The sequence below is a fragment of the Erinaceus europaeus genome, chromosome 12, assembly GCF_950295315.1.
Source record: "Erinaceus europaeus chromosome 12, mEriEur2.1, whole genome shotgun sequence".
Lineage (NCBI taxonomy): Eukaryota > Metazoa > Chordata > Mammalia > Eulipotyphla > Erinaceidae > Erinaceus > Erinaceus europaeus.
This window is the reverse complement of record NC_080173.1, coordinates 33,354,934-33,370,266: the sequence shown is the minus strand read 5'-3', so window position 1 is coordinate 33,370,266 and position 15,333 is coordinate 33,354,934. Positions and strand designations below refer to the sequence as shown.

The 15,333-nt window shown below is 38.5% G+C and overlaps 1 protein-coding gene across 1 annotated transcript in view; it reads right to left on the bottom strand.

The window, feature by feature from the left end:
* Positions 1 to 15,333, bottom strand: part of DNAH12 (dynein axonemal heavy chain 12) — a 273,128-nt gene that overhangs the window by 33,192 nt on the left and 224,603 nt on the right. The window contains exons 61-62 of the mRNA XM_060203068.1: positions 10,098 to 10,256; positions 9,068 to 9,212 (exon numbers count right to left, since the gene is read on the bottom strand). Coding sequence (XP_060059051.1) covers positions 9,068 to 9,212; positions 10,098 to 10,256 — 304 coding nt within the window. The remainder of the gene's footprint in view (positions 1 to 9,067; positions 9,213 to 10,097; positions 10,257 to 15,333) is intronic.

Here is a 15,333-nt window from a genome sequence, read left to right as displayed (position 1 = left end):
CTTCCCCTCCTCTCTCCATTTCTCTCTGTCCTATCCAACAAGAACAACAACCTCATCAACAACAATAACTACAACAACAATGGAAACAACAAGGGCAAAAAAAAAAAGGAAATAAATAAGTATTTTTAAAAAAAACCTTTAAAAAAAAAGAAAATATATCAACAGAAACATCCAGAAATGGGGCCAGGTGGTGGCACACCTGGTTGAGCACACATGTTACAATGTGCAAGGACCTGTGTTCAAGTCCTTGGTCCCCACCTGCAGGGGAAAAGCTTTAGGAGTGGTGAAGCAGTGTTGCAGGTGTCTCTCTGCTTCTGTGCTTCTCCCCCTTCCCTCTCAATTTCTGGCTATCTCTATCTAATAAATAAATAAAGGTAATTAAAAAATTATATATAAAAAAAAGAAACATCCAGAAATGATGGAATTCTCAGTCAAGGATCTATATAGTAGGGGCTGAGTGGTGGTGCACCTGGTTAAGTACACACATTATAGTGTGTAAGGAGCTGGGTTCAAGCCCTCAGTCCCCACCCAAGGGGTGGCCAGGGTGGAAGCTTCACAAGCAGTGAAGCAGTGCTGCAGGCATCTCTTTTCTTCTCTCTCTCTCTCTCTGTGTGCGTGTGTGTGTGTGTGTGTTTGTATGTGTATGTGTGTCTGCCCTTTCCCTCTCAATTTCTCTCTGTCTCTGTCAAATAAATATTTACTTTTAAATTATCTTTATTTATTTTTTGGATACAGACAGCCAGAAATCAAGAGGGAAGAGGGGATAGAGAGAAAGAGACAGAGAGACACCTGCAGCACTGCTTCACCACTCGTGAAGCATTCCCCCCTGCAGGTGGGGACCGGGACTCGAACCTGGGTCCTTGCGCATTGTAGCATGTGCACTCAGTCAGGTGCACCACCACCCAGCCCTCAAATAAATACTTTTAATCACTTTACTGGGGGTTATATTCCAGTTCTTAAATGAAAATATGTACAGAATGAGAAGAGAAACAATATAAAACAAGAACCAAATGAACTTTCTTTCTTTTATTTTCTTTACTGTTATTTTTTTAATAAAAAGGAAACACTGACAAAACCATAGGATAAGAGGGGTATAGCTACACACAATTCCCACAACCAGAACTCTGTATCCCATCCCCTCCCTGGATAGCTTTCCTATTCTTTAACCCTCTGGGAGTATGAACCTAAGGTCATTGTGGGATGCAGAATGTGGAAGGTCTGGCTTCTGTAATTGCTTCCCTGATGAATATGGGCATTGATAGATTGATCCATTCTCCCGGCCTGCCTCTCTCTTTCCATAGTTGGGTGGAGTTCTGGGGAATCGGAGCTCCAGGATACATTGGTGGGGTTGTCTGTCCAGGGAAGTCTAGTTGTCATCATGATAGCATCTGGAACCTGGTGGCTGAAATGACAGTTAACATACAAAGCCAAAAAAAATTGTTGACCAATCATGAACCTAAAGGCTGGAATAGTACAGATGAAGAGTTGAGGGGGAGGGTCTCTGTTCTGTAGATAACTAGTAGGTATTTAAGTTATATTCCAAAGGGCCTGTGGCTATACTAGTTTTTTTTTTCCTGAGCCTGAAGTCTGATATGCAAGTGGATCCAAGTTATTGTCTGGGGAGATGATTTCATGGCTGGAAAAAGGACCAGAAAGCTGAATCAGGAAAGAGAGTAGCTCCCAAATATGGGAAAGGTGTATAAATATTGTTGACTAAACCCCATCGATATGATGTGATCTGGAGCCAATATTCAGCTTAGGAGCCTATGTGACCTCTGCATCCCTGTAGATCTGAGCTCACATTCTGTGGTCATGAGTAGGAATGCTCCAAGCTGCACCAATATCAGGACCCATCTTCCTCAGGTGTATCACAGAGTATGTTGTCCAGCCTCCCTTCGGAGGATGGAACATTCTCTATGGTTGATCCAAGTTGAGGGCAAGGTCCTATGGTGGTCCACAAAGAGGTCTGTTTTGGAGATGTGTTTCTCTCCTCTCCTCTCCTGAATCAACTAGGAATACCAAAGGAGACCACCTGGGCCCGAAACAAGACAAGACTAGAATGACTTCAGGAACCCACCAAATCACCAGTAAAGTGCAAACACATGTGGCTGGTGGACAGAGAGGAGCCTAGGAAGAGATTAAGTGGCTGGTAACAGTCCGGCAGTTTATCAGTTGAGACACATCCTCCAGTCTGTTTAACCAACAAGGCGATAGCTGAAGGGATGAGGACTCCCCTGTGGTTCACCAAGTACAACTCTGAGTATCCATTGCTACTGCCCTCAGAATCTGGAGCAGCGGCAGGGAGGCCCTGGTGTCAGAGAACTAACTAGGAAACTCAGGAGAAGACCTATACCTCCTTGGCATAGTGGTGGGGCTGTGAAAGTCTCTTTGTATAACCACTGGATTATATCTTCCACACCCTGCTTTATCTTTTGGTCAGGAGTCAGTGATTAAGCTAAGAAGCCTACTTATAGTTTAAAATCCTTCAGGCTCCCATAACCTACAGGGAAGAAAAAGCACAAAAAGAGGCTTTTAAGCCACTGATTTCCAAATCAGGGATTAAAATACTATTGAAAAAACTGTTAACTTCCAAAACTGTGAACACTTTAATTACCTTACTTAGACACAAGTCCATCCAGGCAAGAGTGACCAGTAATTTGAAAAGTACTGAGAGAGGGACCTCATAACATAATATATAAAATGGTTAAACCAACAAGAAGAAATATTGGAGAAATGAACCAGGACAAGAGTCCAGCTACAAGCCCCCCAAAGGTTGAAGCACAAAATAATGAGGTCAATATCTAAACACTAGTCAAGGAAATAATCACAGGAGTGAGTAGAGTTTAAAAGAATTGTCATCAGAAATGCAGAAACAACAAATGAGACTCTGGAAGAAAACACTAATTACCTCAAAGTTATTAGAGAACTGAAAGTTGAAATAGCTGAGCTAAGAACACAACTAGCTGAACAAGCTAAAACAGTATCAGAACAGGGAAACAAAATAGATGAACTACTGTTTAGTAGAGGGGAGAGAGAATAGAATCAGTGAGGCTGAAGACAGAATTAGCAAGATCGAGGATGAATTAGAGACAACTAAAAAAGAAGTAAGAGATCTCAAAAAGAGATTAAGAGATACTGAAAACAACAACAGAGACCTTTTCTTCAAAAGAAAATATATGCTTTATTGGCTTACCAGAGGAAGAAAGAGAGGGAGAGGAAGAAAGCATTCTTCAGGCCATAATAGCTGAAAACCTCTCTAGCCTAGACAACATCAAAGACATAAAAGTTCAAGAAAACCAGAAGGTCCCAAACAGAATTAACCCAGACTTAAAGACACCAAGACACATGATATTTAGAATGGAAAGGAATAAAGATAAAGACAGGATCCCGAAGGCAACAAGAGAAAAACAAAGTGTCACCTACAAAGGAAAACCCAAACCAAGAACAGCAGATTTCTCCACACAAACACTACAAGACAGAAGAGAATGGCAAGATATCTATTGAGTGCTCAGTGAGAAAGGGTTTCAACCAAGAGTACTGTATCCTGAATGCTACACTATCATTCAGATTAGATGGAGGCATAAAAACCTTCTCAGACAAGCAACAATTGAAGGAATCAACTATCACCAAACCTGCCCTTAAAGAAGTTCTGAAAGGTCTCCTATAAATGATCAGACCACCATAAATAGGCCAACTATCAGAACACTCTAAAAATCTACAAGAATGGCATTAAAATCTCTTTAATATTTAATATCAATAAATGTCAGTGGCCTGAATTCACCAATTAAAAGACACAGAGTAGAAAGATGGGTCAGAAAACACAACCCAACAATATGCTGTCTACAGGAAACCCACCTAACTCAACAAGACAAACACAGACTCAAAGTGAAAGGATGGAAAACTATCATACAGGCCAATGGCCCACAAAAAGGGGCAGGAACAGCTATTCTCATATCTGACATGACAGACCTTAAAAGAAATAAAATTTTAAAAAGATAGGGATGGACACTACTTAATGCTCAGTGGATCAGTCAATCGAGAGGACTTAACAATTACTAACATCTATGCACCCAATGAGAAGGCATCTAAATACATCAAATGTCTACTGAAAGAGCTACAGCAATATATTAAGAGCAACACAGTCATAGTAGGGGACTTCAACACCCCACTATCTCAACTTGAGAGATCATCCAGGCAGAAAATCAATAAAGACAAAAGAGAGCTAAGTGAGGAGATAGATAAACTAGAACTATTGGACATTTTCAGAGTCATTCATCCCAAGAAACTGGAGTACACATATTACTCAAGTCCACATGGGTCATTCTCAAGGATAGACCATATGTAAGGCCACAAAGACAGCATCAGCAAATTCAAGAGCATTGAAATCATCCCAAGCATCTTCTCAGACCACAGTGGAATTAAACTGACATTTAACATTCAACAAAAGATTAGTAATAGTCCCATAATGTGGAAGCTCAGCACTACACACCTTAACAACTATTGGGTCAAAGAGGAAATCAAGGAAAAAATCAAAATGTTTCGAGAATTCAATGAAAATGAAGACACAAGCTATCAAAATATTTGGGAAACAGCTAAGGCAGTGCTGAAAGGGAAGTTCATAGCCATAGAAGCACACATTAGGAAACAAGAAAAAGCACAAATAAACAGCCTGATTGCACATCTTAGAGACCTAGAAGAAGAAGAACAAAGGAACTCGAAAGCAACCAGAAGGACAGAAATCACTAAAGTTAGGGCAGAAATAAATAACATTGAGAATAAGAAAACCATACAAAAGATCAACGAAAGTAAATGTTGGTTCTTCGAAAGAGTGAACAAAATTGACAAGCCTTTAGCCAGACTCACAAAACAAAAAAGGGAGAAGACCCCAATAAATCAGATAGTGAATGAAAGAGGAGATATCACAACAGACACCACAGAAATTCAACATATCATGCGAGGCTTCTTTGAACAACTATATGCCACCAAGCTAGAGAACCTGGATGAAATGGACAATTTCCTAGATACCTACCAACTTCCAAAACTAAGTAAAGAGGAAGTGGATAACATGAACAGGCCCACCACAGCTAATGAAATTGAAACAGTTATCAAAAATCTCCCCAAAAGTAAAAGTCCTGGAACAGATGGTTTTACAAATGAATTCTACAAAACCTTCAAAGAAGAACTAATACCTCTACTTTTAAAAGTCTTCCAGAAGATTGAAGACACTGGAATACTCCCTGCCAGCTTCTATGATGCTAACATCACTCTGATACCAAAAGCAGACAGGGACACAACCAAAAAAGAAAACTACAGACCAATATCTCTGATGAACATAGATGCGAAAATATTAAACAAAATTCTAGCCAACCAGATACAGCAGTATATTAAAAAGATTGTTCATCATGACCAAGTGGGGTTTATCCCAGGCATGCAAGGTTGGTTTAATATACGTAAATCAATCAATGTGATCCACCACATCAACAAAAGCAAGACCAAAAACCACATGGTCATATCAATAGATGCAGAGAAAGCCTTTGACAAAATACAGCATCCCTTTATGATCAAAACACTACAAAAAATGGGAATAGATGGAAAATTCCTCAAGATAGTGGAGTCTAAATATAGCAAATATAGCCAAAATCATACTCAATGGTGAAAAACTAGAAGCATTTCCACTGAGATCAGGTACTAGACAGGGCTGCCCACTATCACCATTACTATTCAACATAGTGTTGGAAGTTCTTGCCATAGCAATCAGGCAAGAGCAAGGAATTAAGGGGATACAGGTTGGAAGAGAAGAAGTCAAACTCTCCCTATTTGCAGATGACATGATAGTATACATAGAAAAACCTAAGGAATCCAGCAAGAAGCTTTTGGAAATCATCAGGCAATACAGTAAGGTGACAGGCTACAAAATTAACATTCAAAAGTCAGTGGCATTCCTCTATGCAAACACTAAGCTAGAAGAAGTTGAAATCCAGAAATCAATTCCTTTTACTATAGCAACAAAAACAACAAAATATCTAGGAGTAAACCCAACCAAAGAAGTGAAATACTTGTATACTGAAAATTATGAGTCACTACTCATGGAAATAGAAAAAGACACAAAGAAGTGGAAAGATATTCCATGTTCATGGGTTGGTAGAATTAACATCATCAAAATGAATACACTACCCAGAGCCATCTACAAATTTAATGCTATCCCCATCAAGATCCTAAGCACATTTTTTAGGAGAATAGAACAAATGCTACAAATGTTTATCTGGAACCAGAAAAGACCTAGAATTGCCAAAACAATCTTGAGAAAAAAGAACAGAACCGGAGGCATCACACTGCCAGATCTCAAATTGTATTATAGGGCCGTTGTCATCAAAACTACTTGGTACTGGAACATGAATAGACACACTGACCAGTGGAATAGAATTGAGAGCCCAGAAATGAGGCCCCACACCTATGGACATCTAATCTTTGACAAAGGGGCCCAGACTATTACATGGGGAAAGCAGAGTCTCTTCAACAAATGGTGTTGGAAACAATGGGTTGAAACATGCAGAAGAATGAAACTGAACCACTGTATTTCACCAAATACAAAAGTAAATTCCAAGTGGATCAAGGACTTGCATGTTAGACCAGAAACTATCAGATATTTAGAGGAAAATATTGGCAGAACTCTTTTCCACATAAATTTTAAAGACATCTTCAATGAAACAAATCCAATTACAAAGAAGCCTATGGTAAGTATAAACCTATGGGACTACATCAAATTAAAAAGCTTCTTCACAGCAAAAGAAACCACTACCCAAACCAAGAGACCCCTCACAGAATGGGAGAAGATCTTTACATGCCATACATCAGACAAGAGTTTAATAACCAACATACATAAAGAGCTTGCCAAACTCAACAACTAGATAACAAATCACACCATCCAAAAATGGGGGGAGGACATGGACAGAATATTCACCACAGAAGAGATCCAAAAGACTGAGAAACACATGAAAAAATGCTCCAAGTCTCTGATTGCCAGAGAAATGCAAATAAAGACAACAATGAGATACCACTTCACTCCTGTGAGAATGTCACACATCAGAAAAGGTAATAGCAGCAAATGCTGGAGAGGGTGTGGGGTCAAAGGAACCCTCCTACACTACTGGTGGGAATGTCAATTGGTCCAGCCTCTGTGGAGAACAGTCTGGAGAACTCTCAGAAGGCTAGAAATGGACCTACCCTATGCTCCTGTAATTCCTCTCCTGGGGATATATCCTAAGCAACCCAACACATCCATCCAAAAAGATCTGTGTACACATATGTTCTTGGCAGCACAATTTGTAATAGCCAAAACCTGGAAGCAACCCAGGTGTCCAACAACAGATGAGTGGCTGAGCAAGTTGTGGTCCATATACACAATGGAATACTATTCAGCTGTAAAAAAATGGTGACTTCACTGTTTTCAGCTGATCTTGGATGGACTTTGAAAAATTCATGTTGAGTGAAATAAGTCAGAAACAGAAGGATGAATATGGGATGATCTCATTCTCAGGCCGAAGTTGAAAAACAAGATCAGAAAAGAAAACACAAGTAGAACTTGAACTGGAATTTGCATACTGCACCAAAGTATAAGACTCTGGAGTGGGTGGATGGGGAGAATACAGGTCCAAGAAGGATTCAGAGGACCTAGTGGTGGTTGTATTGTTATATGGGAAACATGTTATGCATGTACAAACTATTGTACTTACTGTTGAATGTAAAACATTAATTCCCCAATAAAAAAAAATAAGAAAAAAAAATAGCCAAAGCCTCGAAGCAACCCAGGTGTCCAACAACAGATGAGTGGCTGAGCAAGTTGTGGTATATATACACAATGGAATACTAGTCAGCTGTAAAAAATGGTGACTTCACCGTTTTCAGCCGATCTTGGATGGACCTTGAAAAATTCATGTGAGGGAGTCGGGCTGTAGTGCAGCAGGTTAAACGCGCAGGTGGCGCAAAGCACAAGGATCGGCATAAGGATCCCGTTTCGAACCCCGGCTCCCCACCTGCAGGGGAGTCGCTTCACAGGCGGTGAAGCAGGTCTGCAGGTGTCTATCTTTCTCTCCTCCTCTCTGTTTTCCCCTCCTCACTCCGTTTCTCTCTGTCCTATCCAACAACGACAACAACAATAATAACTACAACAATAAAACAAGGGCAACAAAAGAGAATAAATAAATAAAATAAATATTTAAAAAAAAAAAGAAAAATTCATGTGAAATGAAATAAGTCAGAAACACAAGGATGACTATGGGATGATCTCACTCTCAGACAGAAGTTGAAAAATAAGATCAGGAAAGAAAATACAAGTAGAACCTGAACTGGAATTGGCATATTGCACCAAAGTAAAAGACTCTGTGGTGGGTGGGTGGGGAGAATACAGATCCACGAAGGATGATAGAGGACCTAGTGGGGGTTGTATTGTTACATGGAAAACTGGGAAATGTTATGCATGTACAAACTATTGTATTTACTGTCAAATGTTATACATTAATTCCCCAATAAAGAAATTAAAAAAATAAAAAAGAGGTCTGTTTTGTTTTTCCTGATAGAGATGAGGTAACAATGGTGAGAGGGATTTATTCGAGGTCTAGGCCCATCATGTCTGTTTGGGCAACTCAGGACTTCCCGAATAGGGCCCCACCAAATGAACTTTCTATAAATAGAATATATAATAGCCAAAACAAAAATAATTGATTGGAGAGGACTAGTAGTAGATTAGACACCACAGAGAAAGCATAAAACACAAGACATCAACAGTAACAATCCTAATTGAAACACTGTGATATAAAAGGTTTTAAAATAATTAACAGTATGTATCAGTCACATATGATATTCAGTAGCCTAGTGTGTATTTAATTGTGGAAGTGGAGTGCCAAAAAATTGAAGAAATAAATACCAAGGTTTTTCTCTAATTGATCCAAAACATTCAATAAACTCCTTTGAGTGCCTGCATTGAAGATTAAAGAACTTAGTATCTTTGAACCTTATACTTCAGGAATGGTAAATTGCCTGGGTTCCAAATAAAAAATATATTTTATACCTTATCAGGTCTTAAGCACCGAAGAATTATTATTTTCTGTAGTTCGTTTAGATTCTTATCCATTGGCTCTGGAAATTTAGCATTGTGTGGTTCTTTACTATCATAGATGTCCCGCCATTCATTTATATGTTCACAAAAATGTTCCCTAAATGGAAAAAAAGTAGTAATTATTCTTTCTTTGGGGAAAACAACTTAAGATAATAAATGGACAAAGATATTATAATAAAACTTAGCTACAAAGGAACCTGTTAATGAACTGATCTTTATAATTTGACCTTCAAGCACATAATTATTACATCAATTAAATGTGACATGAATGTGAGCCAACAGTCAGGAAGTAGCAGGCTTGGTCCTAGAAAGAGGCCCCATCTGGTATCTCCTTGTTCTTTGTGGAAAAAAAACCCCAAAAACAAGTCCATTGTGAGAACTAAGTTGTTAATCTTTGGGAGGTGGGAAGGTGGAGATACAGAACTCTGGTGGTGAGTGTGGTGTGGAAGTATACATTATAATTTTAACAAGTTTGTAAGCTACTATTAATCTCAAATAGAAAAAGTTAAATAAAAAAGAAAAAGAACAAGTCCAAGGTGATCTTAGGGTTCTCCTTGCTTGTCTTAGTACAGAGATAACAGTGAGGCATGAAAAATAATTGCTACTATGTTGGAGAACTCCTTGGCCATTCATTGCAACATCCTCTCACTTATTTCACAATGTGTGAAATAAGATTCTATCCCTGGACTAAATTTTGCAGTTTTTCAGGGCTGCCTGAAAGCTGTTCCCAGGCTCAAGTTCAGAGTTTAATTCCTTTATTTTATTATTTTATTTTAACCACCAGGGGGGAATTAGCAACACACACATAGTTCAGGTGATCTATTTTGCCAGCTCCTAAGTTTCTTTAATACACTGACCTAAAAGCTAAGTGTCTTTTTTTACGTTGACACCATAAATCAAGCCAGAGAAGCACATTAAAAAAAAAATCACAAGATTACAAATTTACCCATCACTACTAGTACTTAAGTTCTTAAACAACTACCTGAATCCCTTGAAGGCAGGATATTCACTTGCCCGACAAATTTCCTCCCAGCTTTTATCCAGTAGCCAAGTTGAATCGGGATTTTTCTCAGCACTCTTCAGACTTACTCCTCCAGTTAAAAGAAACATCAGTTCCTGGTATTCAATCTCTTTCCTTGCCCTGCATTTCCAAAACAAAGACTGCTGTAAATAGTTGATTTAAAATTGAATAAAATGAATATCCCCTTATAATCTATCTATACAAAAGAATCAGGACTGACTTAACCAACTGTGATAAACAACTAGAAAACTAGACAAAAAAAACCCCACAATTTTTAAAAGAAATTATACAGTAATCAGTGAAGAACTGGAAAAAAAAAATAAAGAGACAGATAAGATTGTGTTATGATTGCCTCAACTAATCTGTCTGGAAGTGTTCTCCAGACCACAAAGCAGAGAGGTGATAAAAATCAGAGCTTATCAATATTGTTCAGTTGAAGAGATAGAGATCATAGTAAAAAAAAGGCTGAGGTGACTGGAATTTATGTACAAGAAGGAAATACAAGGAAAAGAAAGCTATAGAAATGTGTGTAGGTACCCTCTAAATTCTATTGTTAAATGCTAAGTCATGGGGCTGGGTGGTGGCGCACCTGGTTGTGTGCACATATTACAGTGCACAAGGACCTGGGTTCATGCACCTGGTCCCCACATGCAGGAGAGGAAAGCTTCATAAGTGGTGAAGCAGTGTTGCAGGTCTTTCTCTCTCCCTATCTCTGTGTGTGTCCTCCAATCTCAACTTTTCTCTGTCTTACCAAAATAAATTTAAAAAATTTTTAAATGTATTTTAAAATGTTAAGCCATATATGAATAGCTAAAATTTCAGGAAGAGTATCTGATGAGCTATAAACTAATCAGCATCACCAAAGCTCTCACAGAACTGGAAATAGGAGTTCTTGCCAATTAGAATTGAACCTTTGCTGAATGTCAGAGAAATTTAGCGAAGTATCAGGAGGATCATACCTTAGTAGTGACAATAACTTTCCTTAGAATGAAGTCTATACTAAAACTTCCTAAAAAATTAGAGCTACCTTATGATCTAGCAATTCATTATTCAATGTCTATCTGAAGAACACAAAAACATTTATCTGAAAAGACAAATGCATACTTACCTTCATTATTGTGCTATTCATAATAGCCAAGTATACAGTCATTCCATATGCCCAATGACACTAAGAAATCATGATATATATACATATATATATATATATATATTACTCATCTATGAGAAAAGAAAAAATCTTGCCCTTTGCTATCACATGGATGGAACAAAAAGGGATCATGCTATAGGGAATAACTCAAAAGTGAAAAAAACAAACACCAGATGATCTCAGTTACCTATGGGATATAAAGAAACAAAACAAAGCACAGAAAATTTAAATGAAAATAAGTCCTAAGACTCTGACTGCAGACTTGGAGTCCCAAAGAGGGAGGGGAAATGCTTCAAGGGAAAAGGAGGTTCAGTAAACTTCAGTGCTCAGTGTGGTGTGGTAACATACATTAGGAAAAGATGTGAAATTGTACCCCTAAAGCATATAGCCTTGTAGGGGGCTGGGTGGTGGTACACTTGGTTGAATGCACACATTATCATGTGCAAGGACCTGGGTTTGAGCCCCTGCTCCTCACCTGCAGGGGATGCTTTATGAGCAGTGAAGCAGGTCTGCAGGTGTCTCTCCTTCTCTGTCCCTATCTACTTCTCCCTCAATTTCTCTCTGTCCTATCATCATCATCATCACCATAATAATTATAATAAAAAGACTACTAAGGCTGCCAGGAACAGTAAATTCATCAACAGTACCTGAAAAAAGTCAAATGAAATGACCAAAACAAATAAGTAAAACTACTAAAAGAAAACTTAAAGTGGCCAGGGAGATGGCTTAGTGGTAGAGCACAGGGCATGCATGTGTGAGGGCCTGGGTTCAATCTCTATAAGCCACATATTCCACAATGATAGTGTGGCCTCTATCTCTCACACAAGAAATAAAAAAAAAGCAAGGACTTCTGGGAGGTGTGGCCATGGAATAACTGGGACCAAATCACCTCTCCTCCCAAAACAACAAATAAATACAACAAGAGACCCAACTGAAGTCATAATCTACAGCTGAAAGGTGTGCAGCCTCAGGTGGGTGCTCATGTGCAGCTAGAGTGAAAAAAGGCTCCTGAAGTATAACAAAGTCAAATCAGAGCTCTGGGCAGCACAGGTGCTGAGCTGTGCCATTTTGGCAATTTCACTTTAAGTGCAGCAAGCAAGAAACATTCTTCTTAGTGTCAGAAGAAAAGAGACAGGGGCTGAAAACCTTTCAGTCTTTGACTCAGGGGGGCTTTAGCCTTCTGAATTCAAGGCAAGGACACAACATAAAACAGGGCATTTATGATGGCAAGACAGCCCAAAACAACCACCCCACACACACCAAAGATTATATAAGCAAGAGAAACCTAGAGATCACAATAGCATCACCTGTTGGCCATCAATAACCAGCATAAAAAATGCACAAGCAGAGAAACAGATCTAAATAGCCAACTATGCTGTTGAGGAAATCCAAGGAATTACAGATTTAGAGAGACTCTCAGAGACAGACTACACAGAGCTCGTTACAAGGGCTCTTCAAGAATTTAAGCAATAATTAAAAGAGCATGTTACTATGGAATTAAAACACATGAGAGATGAACTTATAACAGAGAACATTAAGTTCTTGAAAGAAGTACTTCAGTCAGAACTCCAGGGAGTAAAAGACACCTTAACTGCAACCAATGCCCAGGTAGAAGGCTAAGCAAATAGATGCACACATTCAGAAGAAATAATCTCCAGTCCAGAAGATAAAGCCAGGCCACTCTTTCAATGCAAAGATGAGAGAGAGGAATGATTCAGAAAGACTGAAGCAACTCTCTGTGAAATTGCAGACTCCATCAAAAGATAGAATATAAGGGTGATAGGTATATCTGAAGAGGAAGACAAGGCTAAAGACCCAGAGTCCATTTTCAGAGCAATTTTAGCAGAGAACTTCCCTCACTTAGGAAACCATCAGAACATTCTCATCCAAGAGGCAGAATGATCCCCAGCTTTATAAATACAAAAAGACCAACACCAAGGCACATTATTGTAAAACTATCAAAAGTCAACAAGGAAAAAGTTTTGCTGGCTGCTAGGGAAAGGAAAGAAGTTACATACAAAGGCAGAACTATAAGACTTTCATCAGATTTCTCTTTACAAACTCTAGAGGCAAAGAGAGAGTGGAATGACATATTCAAAGTTTTAAAGGATAGGGAATTCCAGCCACGAATATTGTATCCTACAAAATTATCCTTCAAATATGAGGGATAATGGTTTTCTCAAATATTCAAGAACTAAAGGAATTTGCCACACTCACCCCCACGTTACAAGAACTACTGAACTGAGTCCCACAAGGAGGAAGCAAAGGAATACACATTCCAAACACTAAATTGCAGATGCTACCATGATGTTAACCTGACTTGCTTTGACAGACGACTTCACCAGTGTACCCTGGAACACCACCTCTCCAGAGCCCTGACCCAGTAAGGAAAGATAGGAACAGGCTGGGAGTATGGATCAACCAGTCAATGCCCACATCCATCGGAGAAGCAATTACAGACCCCAGATCTCCCACTTTCTGCACCCCATAATGACCCTGGGTCCATGCTCCCAGAGAGAAAAAGAACAGGAAAACTTCCAGTGGATGGGGATGGGATACAGAACTCTGGTGGTGGGAAACATGTAAAATTTCACCACTTATTCTATGGTTTTGTCCATATTTTCTATTTTACAAATAAAAGGGGGGAAAAAAAGAAAAAAAGAAAAAGTTGTAAAACAGGCCTTAGACTAATCTACTAATTTTAAGTAAAAAACTTAAAAACCTGCCTATTTTTTCTTTTTTACTATTTTTTTTACTAATTTATACTATCTTTTAAATTTTACTAATTATTAATTCTACTAAATTGTTATTATATTTATTTATTGGATAAAAACAGCCAGAAACTGAGAGGGGAGGAGGAAATAGAGAGGGAGAGAGACTGAGAGACATCTGCAACACAACTTCATCACTCGCAAAGCTTTCCCTTGCAGGTAGGGACTGGGAACTTAAACCCAGATCCTTGTGCATTGTAACATGGGCACTTAACCAGGTGCACCACCATCTGGCCCCTTTGCCTATTGCTTCTTAATTTCCATCTATGAGTGAGAAACAAAGACAGTAAGGGAAAACATAAGGTGACACTTGTACTGGGTATGGTGTATTGCACCACAGCAAAAGACACCGAGGAAGAAGTTATAGGATAGAGGTGCATTGGAGTCCTGGGGCATCATGATGGAAGACGACCTAGTACAGGGCATAGAATGTCTTACAGACATCTATCATGGGGAGATGAGAAGTTGCCCCTATGTGACAATAAATTAAAAAAAAATATATATATATATATATGGCTATGCAAGTTGAAGATTTTTTTAAAAACTTGCCAATCAGTAATTGACAGATCCAACAGCAGAGATCTGTAAGGACAAAGTTGAAGTAAATGGTACCATAAGTCAATTAAATACAATTGACATGTATAAAATATTTTATCAAACAGCATCATAATATTGCTGCATAGCCACATGTCAAAAATAAACCCAGACGAAGACCTTTCACTCTTTACAAAAATTAATTCAAAGTGGATTATAGACATTACAGTAAAATTTTAAAATTCCTAGAAAGCCATGTGTGCAACCCAAGTTTAAGCCTGACTCTGACTGCATTGAACGAAACTTTGGTGCTAAGGTATCTCTCTCTCACCCCCCGACACTGCCTTTCTATCTCTCTATACAACAACAACAACAAAATCCTAGAAGATATCATAGCAGAAAATCTAGATAATCTTAGGCATGGTAATGACTTTACAAATACAACACCAAAAATAGTACCCATTATATAAATAATTGATAAGCTGAGTCTCATTACATTTAAAATGTTTGTTCTGCAAAAGACACTGTCAAGGGAATTGACAAAGTTATAGACTGGGAGAGAGAAATTGTTCGCAAAAGACACATTTGATAAAGAGTGAATGTGGAACAAAAGGAATATTTATTCACTGCTAGTAGAAAACAAAAGATTATAACTACCTTGGGAGATTGTTTCTTATAATACATAAATATATTCTTACAATATGACCCAGAGATTACACTCCTTGTTTCTTAGCCAGAGTTAAAA